At 40.5% G+C, this 14,615-nt stretch overlaps 1 protein-coding gene across 1 annotated transcript in view; it reads right to left on the bottom strand.

Moving 5' to 3' along the window:
* Positions 1-753: 753 nt before the first annotated feature.
* cacna1ha (calcium channel, voltage-dependent, T type, alpha 1H subunit a) overlaps positions 754-14,615 on the bottom strand; it is a 108,896-nt gene continuing 95,034 nt past the window's right edge. The window contains 12 exon segments of the mRNA XM_062439399.1: positions 754-1,040; positions 1,043-2,156; positions 2,254-2,411; positions 4,933-5,101; positions 5,413-5,553; positions 5,820-5,978; positions 7,246-7,367; positions 9,954-10,032; positions 11,587-11,657; positions 11,893-12,026; positions 12,678-12,787; positions 13,058-13,209. Of these exon segments, the coding sequence (XP_062295383.1) occupies positions 754-1,040; positions 1,043-2,156; positions 2,254-2,411; positions 4,933-5,101; positions 5,413-5,553; positions 5,820-5,978; positions 7,246-7,367; positions 9,954-10,032; positions 11,587-11,657; positions 11,893-12,026; positions 12,678-12,787; positions 13,058-13,209 (2,696 nt within the window).

Raw genomic sequence — 14,615 nt, 5'->3', positions numbered from 1 at the left:
TAATCTCACCAAATACAGTATTTTCCTTTATTTACACTGCACAGATACACAGATAAACATACACTACAGCTCTGCCCTGCTCCCCCTCTGTCGTTGCAGGCGTAAGAATAACATGGCCAACTTCCATGACAACAGATTTGACAATACTCACACATAGGAAAACACGCACACGCTCACTCACGCACACACGCACACACAGTTCTGCTCTGATCAATGTGATCGAGGAGCAGATGAGGGGCAAGCAGAACTTCTGTAGAAAACCTGAAGTTGCATATCCCACGATTCCCCCCACGCTCGCATTTCACAAACCACTTCCTGGTAAGGTCAGAGGTCATCAGCCAGACGCTGCTTCCTGATTGGCTTGCGTGGGTGGGGACAGTGTGTCAAAAAAACTTTGGCTACGGAGTTAGGTGGCTTTAGTCCTGGTGCATTATTAGTATTAGTCACAAACACACCATGTACAGTGGATACTGTTTGACTGGTACAGCCTCAGTAGATCTGCTGTCACTGGATTTAGGAAAATGGATCCAGTGTCTGTTGTTCTAGGATGGGACTGTACCACTTTCTCTCTGGAGAGAGTTACCAATGTCTTTTCACTATTCTTTAAAACCAAAACACAAGTATCCCTCTCCCAGTAAACTTTTCTTTCTCTCATTCTTTCCGGCAGCACCAATCTCTGATGAGGTCAGCCTCTACTCCAGCTTCAGAGGTTTTGGACCAATTAATTCAGTTCCTGAAGGCGATGCTTGATGTTCATTGGGCGGTCCTCCGATTCTTTGCACTGAATCCAGCACTGCTTCCCAGTCTGCTGTCAAAAGGGGAAGAGCAAGTGGCTGTATCGGTGTCTGACAGATATCTGGACTGTGGTTGATCAAAGGTGAATTGGGGGAGGGGGATGTAGTCCCCTGTGAGAGAGGAGTGCCTTGCAGAAGGCGAGAGGGAGTGTGTCTGTGAGAAAGGCATAGTGGTTGGGACAAGAGGTGCATGAGGTTGGATAAAGATGTTTGGGCTGATGGGAATGTCGGTGTGGATGTGTGCGGTGGAGTGTATGACTGCGTGCGTGTCGGTGTGGAAGCCCGCGAGGGTGTCAGCGTGTGAGTTGGTGAGTGTGCTTGCAGTGGCACATGGATAGGTGTGAGCGCTCGGTGCATCTGTGTATCTGCCGAGTCTTGTGTGTGCGTGTTTGACTGTATGTGTGGGGTCAAATCATAGGACGGTGTCCTGCGTCTCAGCATCATGCTGCAGTCAGCCAGTTTTGGAGGTGAGGCCATTTTTGGGTGCTCCCTCTCTGAGGGTGGGTGAATGGAAATGCAAGGGGGGCTCATCTTCTTCTTTCTGTGGCCACCCCCGACTGACTGCACTCTCACAGGAAAAGCCTGAGCACTCTTTTCTGACCGATGGACCCCCTCTAAAAAGTGTTGGTTGTCACTTGTGATGCCAGCCTGTGGTAGGCAGACCTCGATGGAGTGGCGCCGCTGGTCGTCGGGGTAACCAGCAAATAAAGATGACGGCTTGTCCAGTAAACCCTGGGTATCGACGCTAAAGCCCTTCCGAAAGTCACGGTCCTTCAGCCCCACCCCAAGCAGACTAAGTGCGCTCCTCGAGGAAGAAGGTGGCAGTGGGGGAGGAGGAGGGGAGGAGGTGGAGTAGTCGAGAGAAAACGGGGAGGTGTAAGGGGAGAGGGAGTGACTGCGGCCAGCCTTCCCTCTGCTTTCCTGCCCGCCTCCCTCCTCATCTCCCCACCTGTGCTGGGCCGAGCTGGTGATGTGATACACTTCCTCATCTGCCGGGTCGCAGAGGGAGGCAGCAGAGGGGTGTCTAGGTCTCCGAAGGCTGGCGGGGCGCAACGGGAGACGCGGTGAGGGAGGCGGAGGGAGAAGAAGTGAGGGGGAAGATGGCAGAGGAGGGAGGGGAGAATGGCAAGACAGTAGAGGAGGGAAGAGAGACGGGGAAGGTGGAGGGAGTGGGAAGGCAGTAGGGGAACATGGTGGGAGAGAGAGGGCGGAGGGGGAGGAAGGAGGTGGCGGAGGCAGAGGAAATGGGGAGGTGGAAAGAGGAGAAAGTGGAGAAGGGGAGTGGGGAGGCAGATGGACAGGGGTGGGCCTCTCTTGTTGCTCACAACTCTGCGACTCTACAGAATCCACTTGAACTGCCACCTTTAACACAAACAAACACCATCATCAGTCTTATTGTCAATAAATCTGACATAAATGAATGTTAACTTCGTAGAATTATGCATGTCACCTGTCTCACCTGTCTGCGCAGGGCCCGTAGGGAGGGGCTGGGTGTGGGTGGGGCGATGCAGGGCAGGGTGAGGGAGGGAAGTTGGCGAGGGTGAACTGGGGAAATGTCTGGTACCTGCAGCAGAGCGTAACTCTCACATGGCTGGGAGTGGACTGACGTCATTGAGCCTGGGGGTGCAGATATATTAAAGGTTTTGAATCACAAAAGTAATAAAAGCACTCACCATCACATGTACACACTCTCCATACAAACACATGCATTGTTGCAATAAACACATGCATATTTGGGAAGTACACACAAACACCTAACACTACTACTATAATCATAATTCATTACATTTCAGCAATCATGATGAAAATTTAATTGTGAAAACACTTTGTCTTGAAAGAATATTTGGATCACAGCAACAAAAAGAACCAATTAAAAATTCGATTTGCATTTTCTTCAAATGCACTATCAAAAAAAAGTGTTTGCTGAACGGAGAACCATTAACATTGACTTTAGGTTATTCATCGAAGCAGAAATGTCTGTAAAAAAGTACGGATGCACCAATGCAATACTTTTTATTATATTATTATATTATAACATTTTATGTAGGGAAAAAAAAGCACTGGTATCAGATTGGTATCAGCAGGTACACTAAATTGTAGGAGAAAAATGTTGGATTGGTGCATCCCTATAAGTATCAGCAGTTGAATGCCAGGGATAGAGTCATACAGTATAAGACTGGTTTGCTGTATGTAATATTATGCTTTGGATCCTGGTTACATGAATAGTTTCATATAACTGTACAGTATTGAGACAGTCATGCTATAGAATATTAGTCTTAAAACAATAACTAGATGCCAATACGAACATTGAAACAGGTTTGGCAGTAATCAAATCCTCCTGTTCATACTGACCATTAGAAGAGCCTCTCACAATGCGCTCACAGAATAAGTGATGGGGGACAAAATGCACAGACCTCATTTTGAGCTGTATTAGCTGTCTGAGTTAGTCAAACATCTTCCAGTGAATTCTGTACACCATCACTTATGTTGTAAGCACATTTAGAAGGGATCTCTTAATGGTCAGTATGAACATGTGGAATGATTACAGCGAGAAAGAAACATGTCAATATACGTTTGGGCACCTGACTGTTGTTGTAAGACAGACTTGAACACTTTTGAACCTATCCTTTAAGGTCCTGGTAACATATACCACTTTAATGTGTCCTGGGTGTCAAGTCCAAAGTGGACAACTGTATATATATAACGTAAGTGTGATTGCACAGAAATTAGGAGGAAGTGTACAATAACTGCTGTGAGTCTGAGTAACCAGGGTCTTAGGCATTCTCCACAAACAGATCCAGTAAACCTATGTGTTCAGTAACAAGTAACACATGTTAAAAACAATGCAGCAATGTCAGAGTTAGATCAAGATCATTTTGAGTTAGTACTTTCAGTCCAAGCTGTAAAGCCATTTTTATTGCTTTTATTGCCATTGGACAAAACACCACAGCTATGATGATTTCATTTTTACTTGTTCTGCCTTTGCAGCTTGGTTCTGAAGCTAACCACCATTCTAGTTGAGTAGTCAGCCATTCCACAGCTGAGCAGATGAGCCGGTGTGAAGGTTACAGAGATTCACATGTATCAGCTCATCCACTGCAGTCAGTACCTTGGGACAGAGCTGGGCCTGTCCACAGCCTGGCCACAACATGCCATTAGAATCTGACTGCAGATAAAACAGTGCTGTCAGTGCTTAGATTAGTGAGCTCAGCAGATCTGAGATGAAACTGGAGATAAAAGGTACAAATAATGTCATGTAATATGATTGTGATGTGAAAGTTTGAAGCCAGTGGCCATATGCGGAAAAGAAAAGAAATGATAGCGATGAGAATGATCACTTACACAAGTATGTGTCTGCTAACAACAGTATTCTGTTTTTTGTTACAATTGTACCAGTGTTTTTGATAGAGTTAGTATTGAAAGTTAAATATATATACAAACTTAAAAAAAGAAACAAATTACAACATTTATTGCTAAGATATTCACATATTTCAATAATGCATTTTGGTGAAGCCTTTTGTTTTCAGAAGTTTCATAAGAAGTTTGAGTGAGATCATATCATACCATTAAGGTGACACGTGATTTTAGGTTAAAAAGTTATCTGGAAGGAAGAAATGCTGCATCCTGAAAACTACATGGTTATTTATATATTCATATATTGGCTGAACTTAAATGTGTTTTACCTTGTGCACTTAGGTTTACACAATTAGTCACCTTCAGAGGACTTTGTGGACTTGCATGCAACTTGCAATGCCATTTTAAAATGTGTTGCTCCTTTTTGTCACTGTGTCATGTCTTTGGTTATTTAGTATTAGCAGTAACATATATTCTGTATCCCTCACAAAATGTGCTTTAGTTTTAAATCAAAGTAAATGAAAGTTTGTTATTAAAATTGGAATGCTCCAGAAAGTACAAATTGGGGCTTTAGGTGCCTGAAAACCATTGGTAACTGAAAACCATTGGTAAGCATTATATAAGACAGAAACATGCATGTGGAAAAAATCTTAGTCAGTGTTAAGTTCATTGAACATTATTAGCAATGGTGTCGTCTAGATTATTGTCAGTTGCCATTTAATAGAAAGGGAAGATAATGCATCAAAACCCCACATTATTAAACAGATCCAAAGAGACAAGTTACCCGAATGCTGGTCCTGGGGACTGGTATCCACCTCCTCCAAAGCGTAGGGGGCGCTGGCAGGCCGTACAGGTCGGAACATGTAGCTGTCGTTGGGCAGAGAGTGCATCCTGGATACAGACATCTTCCTTGAGGACAGCAGGTCCTGGTCTACGTATTGCACCTCTTCTTCCTCCTCCAGGGGGAGACAGAGACCACACAGCTGTAAACACTGAGTACTGTTTGCATATCGTCTGCAAGATCATCTACTGCAACAAGCAATATCAGTTAAAAGTTTTGACACACCTTTCCATTCCTTTGAATGATAAAGTTTATCTCAATCTTTGACTGGTATTGAATACTGTTTTATGAGAAACTTGTACCACATACAGTATAGCCAATGGTACTGTCTTCCATTACACCCTGATTACACTTCCTGTGTAGTCTCCATTGCACTCAGGTTTCTTAACTGACTTGACTTATTAGCGAGGTAATGTCCCCTACCTCTCCAGGTGAATGTGGGCATGGCCCAACATAGGTCCCTCCCCCTGAGCTGTTGTTGGAGGTTGCGCTTAATTTGCGTTGTCTCTCCAGTTCCATTTCCATGGCGATCTCTGCATCCATCTCTGCATCCTCTTTAGCTTCCTGTGAAAGTAAATGTACTTTGGTTGACTGATGGAGTTTTACAATGAATGTTAATGTCCATTAAAAACACCTATTGAAGTCCAAATGAGCAAAAATGTGATGAGACTGTGACCACTACATCAGAAAAATGGAAATACATCAAACTTATGTGTCTCTAAAATGACTACTGTGCACATACAATCTTTGTCCATGAGTACGCATTCACCAGATGTGTTTAAATACATCTTCATTTGTGTGCACTTTTTTGGTTTTTCAAATTATTGTACCTTGTTGCTTTCCTCTAGGTGTTTCATCAGAACAGCCACCACCACATTGACCAGCACAAACTGTGCCATGAGCACAAAGGTGACAAAGTACATTGGAGAGACCAATGGCAGGTAGCTGAGACAGTGCGGGTCTTCTGGACGACATTCCCTTAACGTGTCCTTTAGAGACATAGAGAAAGATTTGGAAAGAAAGAGGAAGAAAAAGGGAAGCACAAAACCAGAGAGAATGCAGAGAGTGAAACAGAGTTCACTGGATATTACAGCTGTATACACAATAGAATAAGTGTCTCCCCAGCAGGCCAGGGGCCCTATTGCAAAAACCTTGAACGCAAGTAACCATGGAAATTTGAGATGGAGCCTGATTTAGAAGTGCAGAAAATTAGAAATTTTGAATAATTTAAAAAGAAACAAGGACAGACAGTGTGACTGATACAGAGCAGCGGAACCACAGCAGTTTTCAGACCTGTATTAAAACCACTTTCTTTGCCTGTGGGCAACATCCACATGTCCAATTAGTGTATGCAGGACTACACTACTGCTGCTGTAACTGACTTTTCTTTACTTTATGTGGTGCAGGTTGGCATTTGTGGAACTGGACAGACAAATGTGGACAGTAGTTGTGGAAAGGTAGCAGCCTGCAAAATGTAAGCGAGTGAGTAGTGAGGTTTATGCTTAAAAAAAAGATTTGAATTCAGAAATTCGAAAAAACTGCATTTTAAATTCGGAAAACCTTTACATTACAATTACAATTTATTATTTATATTATTTACTATTTTTGAGTCAGTTATAGACATTTACATCACTTATTCTCTCATGTCCTGTATAAGGAGTATTAGCTGCTACCCTCTGGAAGGAGGTCCAGAGTCCCTCGTAGCAGACTGAACAAATTTAAAAATTCATTTATCCCCTCATCCATTAGGTTTTTAAATAGTAGCAACTTAGTAAAGGCCAGATAAGGCGGGTGCTCCTGAGAATCTGCGTATTTGCACTGTGACAGTAGGTATGATGGTGTGTGTTTTTCTTTTTTGTTCATATATTAGAGCTGCTATTTGGTATTGAGTAGGTGTTTATTCTGTTTTTAATATATTTTGCATTGTATTTATTATGTATCTTTTGTATTGCTCCATGTGTTTTATGTTATTTTTATGTTTGTTTTTATCTATTTATTTATTTATTTTCAATAGCTGCAGCACGGGTGGTTAGCCCAAGACAAATTTCCCACTTGGTGGGACAATAAAGTTTATCTTGATCTAATTATTACATTTTTTATGAAGTAAAAATCAAGATGTGAAAATACTACCATTGCTCAGCTCTGAGTCACTTTATTATTCCATAATTACTTTTGGAGGTCATTGCCCTCTCTATGGTTATGAGATAATATAGTCATCATTTATGTGAGTGTGAGTGTGTGTGTGTGTGTTCATACTTTCATAATCCCATTCCAGTTGTCTCCGGTGGACACTCGAAACAGTGTGAGGAAGGCCATCCCAAAATTCTCAAAGGTTGCATGACGACTCAGACCCTCACATGGGTTGTGTTCATTACACTCTAATCAACACACAGACAGAGACAACAAATAATTACACTATACAGTAGACATGTTGGTAAAAGAAAACAACAGGGATAAAAGTGAGCATAAACTATCACTGTATTGTCAGTGTCCCAGTCAGAAAGCCCTGATGCTATAGTACTATGAAAGCACTCAACATACAAAGCAGTGTGTCTCTGTGGAGGTGTCAGAGGAGAGGAGAACAGAATAGGTGTCATCTGGAGGAAAGTCTCTCAGTCTCAGGGTTAATTTGGCAGTAAGCCCTCGGGAGCTTGTTTACAGAATCACAACAGCCACCAGAATATATCTTCTTCTATTTTGAACCCCAAGTCACCACAGCCACAAACTAGAGAGAAACATCCTTTGAGTATTCTACAGTTTTTACAATGCCGGTATTCAGCACAAGGGAACTGAATAGGGAAACTTTCCATAATAATGGTAAATGGAATCATATTATTCATGCAGTGCTTGTGTCACAAAGAAATGACATATCAGTAAGACACAAAAGAATAACGCCATTATATAATTTATTAAATATAAAAGGAACACAGGGGGGAAAAATGTAAAAGAAAATAGATGACATAAAGTAAAACCAGTGTGGAGTTTATGGGTATTGAGTTTTTGACTGTAAATTTAAAACTGTACAACAGGCACAAACAGCTTCTTCTCCCCAGGCCTGAGTCATGGCACTGTGGTCAGTGGATGGGGGTGGATTCATCTGGGTGATAGATTTCAAGAGAGTAACTTGATTTAGATCCAGTCTGAAAGCTGAAATACATTCAATATCAGCTGTGCTCAAAATACCTGCTATTGGCACGGCAGCTTGAATACAAAAATACGGTAGTATTAACATTCAAAGCCTCACTCCAGCCCCTTTGATATCTCAACTGCTTATGACCTTCTTTTGTCTGCTTATGCTTCTGAGAGTTAAGACTCCCAGAGGTCTCCCAAAGGAATTTCATATCTTACACAGTCTTGTTCCTTTCGGAGGACAAAGAGATTTCATGAGCCAATTAAGCCAGTTATTGGTGTTGCAGTGAAATGATCTCTAAGGTGTACGAATAATTCATAATTCTTTTCACAGATTTTACTACTTTGTAGGGGTTGGAAGCAGGGCAAAATATTATGATAATATTGCAATATGTACCTACACTGAATGAACAAATCCAACCTACCACAAAAACAGCTTATACCAAGCAAATGTAACCTTCAATAGTCAAACCTATGTCCTCAGACTATTTCCTCATTGTAAACTAGATACTGAGATATTTATACTCAACACTTGTACAGCGAATGAATATTCTTATGTTCTAAAAAGTGACATTTATTATCTTTGGGGAATAAAACAAAAAAATATGGTCACATTCATAAGCATAACAGTCTCTTTAAGTGTTTTTACCCTGACACATCCAAACAACACATCATACTTTGTCCTACACCATAATCTCAATTTGTAAACATTTTGTCTCTTTTGTGGAGCATTTTTCTGTTTTTTTGTCTCTTCATCTGCTTCTAACAACTTTTTTGTTTCCTAGTGGTCAATGCTTCACGACATATAAACCACACAGATAACCTGCGGTGATGATCGGGTTTGTACATGGGCAAAAAGTAACTCAACTCAACATGACTGTGAATGCGAAGTACTAATGTTTTCTGATCATCGCCAAGCTGTACTACAATATTAACCACCAACCATCTCTACAAGCCTGTAACAGACTACATTTCAGCTGTTGCAAGCCATGAAACAGCATTTAAAGTGAGAAGCAGATAGGGAAAGGAAGATGTTCAGCACATCCAAAAGCTTTTGTCAGCAGCTTCACAGAAGCAAAAATCATAGCAAAAAAATGGAGAGGATTTTTACTTTATTAAAAACATAAATCAGAAAACAGACATCCTTTCATTTTCCCCAATATGTAGAGCAGAAGCATAATAATATTTAGCAGAACACAACCTATTCATCACCAAGTTGTTTTCATTTTGTCCCCCCCGACCCCGTGCATTTGCTAATCCTCTTCCCTCACATATTGTTGTTAGTTGGATAAAGCTGGCCTATTGAGGAGGAGACAGTATGTAAATAAATGTGATCATGCAAATGTGATCTTTTTTTTTCTTCTTAGAAACAAGCCCTGTAATATGAGAGTGGTGTAGAGCGAGAGAGAGAGAGAGAGAGAGAGAGAGAGAGAGAGAGAGAGAGAGAGAGAGAGAGAGAGAGAGAGAGAGAGAGAGAGAGAGAGAGAGAGAGAGAGAGAGAGAGAGAGACAGATGGGGCAGAGAGGAAGCATTCCACAGAGACAATTCAGGCAGGGAATTTTGCTGTAAGTCGTGACTGTGGTAGTAATGAGTACATTCAAAAACATTTTGAGTTTGTTGTGGCTTCTAGATCCTGTGTTTTCTTCACCTGATGAACCAGATGAAGAAAACGTGAGAACCTGAGAAGTCGTCCTTGGAAAGTGTTGCTGATTGGTCTGAACCACTGGTGGTTCGGACATAAGTGTATAATTTGAAGCCTGACAAAATGTATTCTCTTGTGATCTTGTGATCCAGCTACCTCGCAAGGTAAGTGTTCTGCCAGTGAAGTGACTTACCCAGTTTGCCAAAAAGCTCCACTCCAAGTGCAGCATAGATGAAGAAGAGCAGCATGAAGAGGAGACCAAGATTTCCCACCTGGAAGCAAAATGTATGTTGGATCTCTGCACACCAAACATTGCAGAATAAATATTGTTTTTTTTAAAGCTCCAGGGAATTAAGCACTGTGATTTATTTATTTGTATTTATTCTGTTGTACACTCATTTATCCATGCAACATAAATGGAAAGAACATATTTATAAAAATGTCTTGAACTTAAGTAAGCAAGAAAGTACAAATGGGCCTCATTCAAACTACATCAGTTTACACAGTGGATTGAGAGCTGCTCCTTTTTAAACTGGGACTGTATATTGTAGACAGGTGTATTCCAAAAAAAATGACAGTGACACGGGTACTTTTCCCACCACATTCTAGTAAAATCCAGGACCCTGATATACTAATTCTCAATGCATGACAGCCAACAACCTTAAGTGTTTTGTGCTTTAAATCATTAAGGTAAAAAAGCATACCATGAAGTATTTTAATTTATTTTTTAATGAGACCATGCATTTAAATACCATGCTCCCTGAGTTCAATTTAACACAGGAAGACTAAAACTGCCTGTGGGACAATAACTGAATAAAATGCTATAAAATATTAATTTGCCAGTAATAAATCTACTTAGGCTTTTTTTATTATCACTGACAACAGCTTACTGGTGAACCTGGAGTGCCATAAAAAACATCACCATGAAGGATTTAGGGCAGACCCTGCAAACTTTCTGCACTTTCTATGATTACACCTGCATCACATGGATCGCATGTTGTCTTTTATCCAATTTCTAAAAATGCGCTCTTGTGCACTCTTGTGCCCCGATGGTTATATCTGTACACTTGACATTTAGAAAATAGCAAAACAGTGGAGTCTGTCACTGCATGTGCATCATAATCTTTGGTACAGCTGCTCTTTGCCTCCAAGAATTGTGCCAGGCAGGGGGAAAGAGAAAGAGAGAGAGAGAAGGAGAGACTACCCTACTTGAAAAGGAGCATGTTTACTGGATGGGAAAAGCACACTGAGCATCAGGGTAGAGGGTGGTCATACAATCTCTACAGCTCTATCAAGGTCAAATCATTGCAAAAATGCTATAGTACTGGTCATCAGTTAGACTTAGAAAATGTAACTGATTCCTTGGCACCCTCATGTGTCCTCCTCCACCACCTGCTTTGATTGATTGTGCCTTGACACATTAGTGACAGAACAGATCATCATTGTGAGAGATGTAGAGAACTGTCATAGTGTTTTAAGTACCTCCCAAATGCTTAATAATGCTTCTTGATGTCTTCTGAGGTTTAGTCAATTCAAAAAATGATCCAATGCATTTAGCGTTCATTATCATACACATTTTATAACCAAATGGAGTGCACGACACTGTGTAGAAATACAGGCGAAGGAATGTACAAATAGAGACACTTCAGGGTCAGAATTTGAATTTCGTAAAGTCAACGGATACGTTAAATATTCATCAAGAAGCATAAATCTTTTAGTGTGTTGCCTGTTCTTAACATAACCTTCATATTCAACCTACTTTCATAAAAAACATAAATAAAACAAAGACAAATCCCTCTGTTTTGTGACGTAGTTTGTGTGTTTACCTGTGGCAGCGCTTGCATGACAGTATCCAGCAGAGCCCTCATCCCCGTGGCCATCTTGAGGAGTTTGAGTACTACAGAGAGACACAGGAGTATTTTGAACAGTGACAACTTGTGTGCACAGATGTTGCTGGTCCATTTGCTCCAGTAATAAAGAACAGTTTTTCCACAAATATATAATAGTTTTAGTGTTTACAATGCATGATTGTGTCTGTAATGATGACTCACAAACTGACACAACTAACTGTGTGCAACTGTATACATGATAAACAAGTATAGATTTGAGTGTGTGTGTGTGTGTGTGTGTACCTCGTGCTATCCTGAGCACTCTCATGATTCTGATGATGGTAGGATTGATGGGCAGTGCTGCGCTCATTTTCAACTCCTCCAGGGTGATGCCCATGATAGACAGAGCCACTATAGCTATATCCAGCTGGTTCCACCTTTAAAAAATGGCACTCCAATCAGCATTACATTAATGCACAACCCTCTGACACATTTCTATACTGATTGAATCAAAGTTCACCCTATCATAATGGGTAGTATTGGTTGATGCTAGTGAGCATTAGGACATTATAGGAGAGAAAGTAACGTTGCCTATTTTTCAATGGTGACCAGTGAGCAGGTTGTTTAGAATAATGGGAGGCCCACTCACTTATCTGTATGGTAGTGGAAACATTAAGTTTGCCCCAGGCTTGGCATGGCAGCTTAACACAGATGAATGCACTTACTACCCAATCCCTTGAAGTCAGTGAAGTGAGTACAAGAGGACACCTAGTAATAAAGTTAGAGAGTGGTGCAGGTACTCATTGCACTGAAGTTCACAGTTACTATTTAACAAATCATATTGTAGTTAAGAAATAATGACATATATTTAATAAATAATAACTTTTTTTCTCTTCTGTTTTTTGGGGAGTTTCTCTCTCTCTTATCCCAACTGAGGGTCTAAGGATAGAGGGTGTCATATGTTGTACAGATTATTAAGCCTCTTTAGGCAAGTTTATGATTTGGGATATTGGGCTCTGTAAATGAAATTGACTTGACTTACAGAATTGGGTGCATAATAACATCCCCAATTCATCCCACTCTGTTACCTGTCTTTGAAGAACCTGTGTATACCGAATGCCAAAAGCTTGAGCAGGGCCTCGATGACGAAGATGATGGTAAACACGTAGTTACAGTACTTCAGAACCTCCTCTAGATACTGAACACACAAACAGATACAAACAATTTATCTCAACTCAGTGACTATATTTTTATAAATTTTCTGCAGAAATGCTCAATACATCTGCAATCTTGCAATTTTATAAATGAAACAGAAACATGTTCTACACATATTTAATTCTTGAGTTTTTATTGTTGATCATAAAAATAAATTGAATAATGTAAATTAAAAAGAGATCCTTATAATTATGAGTGTATAGTGGTGACTGATACCGACTGTAATGCTTGTGTGTGTATGTGCACACTTTACCTGCGGCTGATTGTAGTGCTCAATGCTCATGGTAAAGACATTGATGCAGATGATGAAGGTGATGAAGAGGTCCAGGTAATGGCTGGTACACAGTGTATGGATGGTGAGACGTAGGGGAGAGTAGTCCGCATAGTAAGGCCTCTGCTTGGCCTCTGGAGCACACAAACACACACACATATACAAAAACAAAGAGGCAACCGTGAGTAAGTGTGCTTTGAATTTGAAATATCACATGTCCAGTGGTGTGCACAGTGATGTGTAGGGGCAAGAGGGGCGACTGGCACTGCCCTTTTTGCTTAAAATGGCATTATTTTATTAGGATGTGTACAGTATGTGCAGATTCCTTGTCTAATATTTTTGCCATAATGTCACATCAGAGGGGTCCTCGAACAGCCCAGGTGCCCTTCTGATTATATCTGGTTATTACACTCTGCTGTGACCTCTAATTATATCTCTACTCACAGTGGTGGTGCCACTTTTTCATTTTCACCCCCACCCCAAAGACATTTGGTGCACACCACTGCCTGTGTGGTATGTTCGAATAATAGAGGACATGAGAGTCACAGGTAGGCTACAATAGAAATGGAGTATTTGCATCCATGAGATCCCCTACTTACAGTGACTACAATGTATCTGTTTCTAAGATTTCTATTTCAAAGTGCAGTAACACAACATGATACCATGTGTAACTAAGAGTTTGGGAGTTTTTGCTAGTTTACATGATGCTCCCTGCTACCAGTGTTTGTGCTAGGCTTTGGTACTATATTGGACTAAATGAAACTGATATTAATCTTATTTGATGCATAACAAGACGGTTAACAAGCACAGAGTTTCAGGGTGCAGGGAGAATTTTGACAATATTCAGCGATTCTCAGATAATCTTATTCTTGTCAGGGTAGAAACATTAGTATTCCTCTGTGGTCTACGTATTCAGATTTCATTGAAAAGTCTGAACACATAGAGTACACTTGACAACAAACCAGCCTAAAACATAATAACATACTTTTTGGTAGGTGGCTAGATCTTTCATAGAAATAAACCATAAGATACCTTACTATCTTTGAATAATAAACATAATTTAAGTTGTAATCATAAATAATTAATACAACTGAGAACTATCTAACATACATAGATGCTTTTGACTGTGCACTCACTATGTCCATATTGATGATTTTGAATGTATGTGTATGTCCATGTTTAAGTCACCCTTCCAAATTTAAATAGTATGTGCATGCTAACATGCCTTTGATGTAAAGGTTAATGTCTGTGATTGAGAGTGGCCACACAGGGTAGGTTCAACAACACACTGTTTCACAAATAAGGTCATTACTGAATTATTTTAAATATTATTTGATTCAATATCATGTGTATTTATTCCACATTGCTTTACTATTAAATTTCCTCATTAACTTTTTGACCATGACTGTGATGTTGAACACGCTGGAGCCATTTTCCTCTCCAATGGCATAACCAAATAATATAGTCCTTTTTAACCCCTCAGAAAAATCTCAATAGTCTAAAACTTCTTTTCAGACTAATCAAATTGTATGGCCAAACA

Source organism: Scomber scombrus, chromosome 18 (assembly GCF_963691925.1).
Source record: "Scomber scombrus chromosome 18, fScoSco1.1, whole genome shotgun sequence".
NCBI classification, from domain to species: Eukaryota; Metazoa; Chordata; class Actinopteri; order Scombriformes; family Scombridae; genus Scomber; species Scomber scombrus.
The sequence above is the reverse complement of the archived record's forward strand: the minus strand, read 5'-3'. Positions and strand labels throughout refer to the sequence as shown.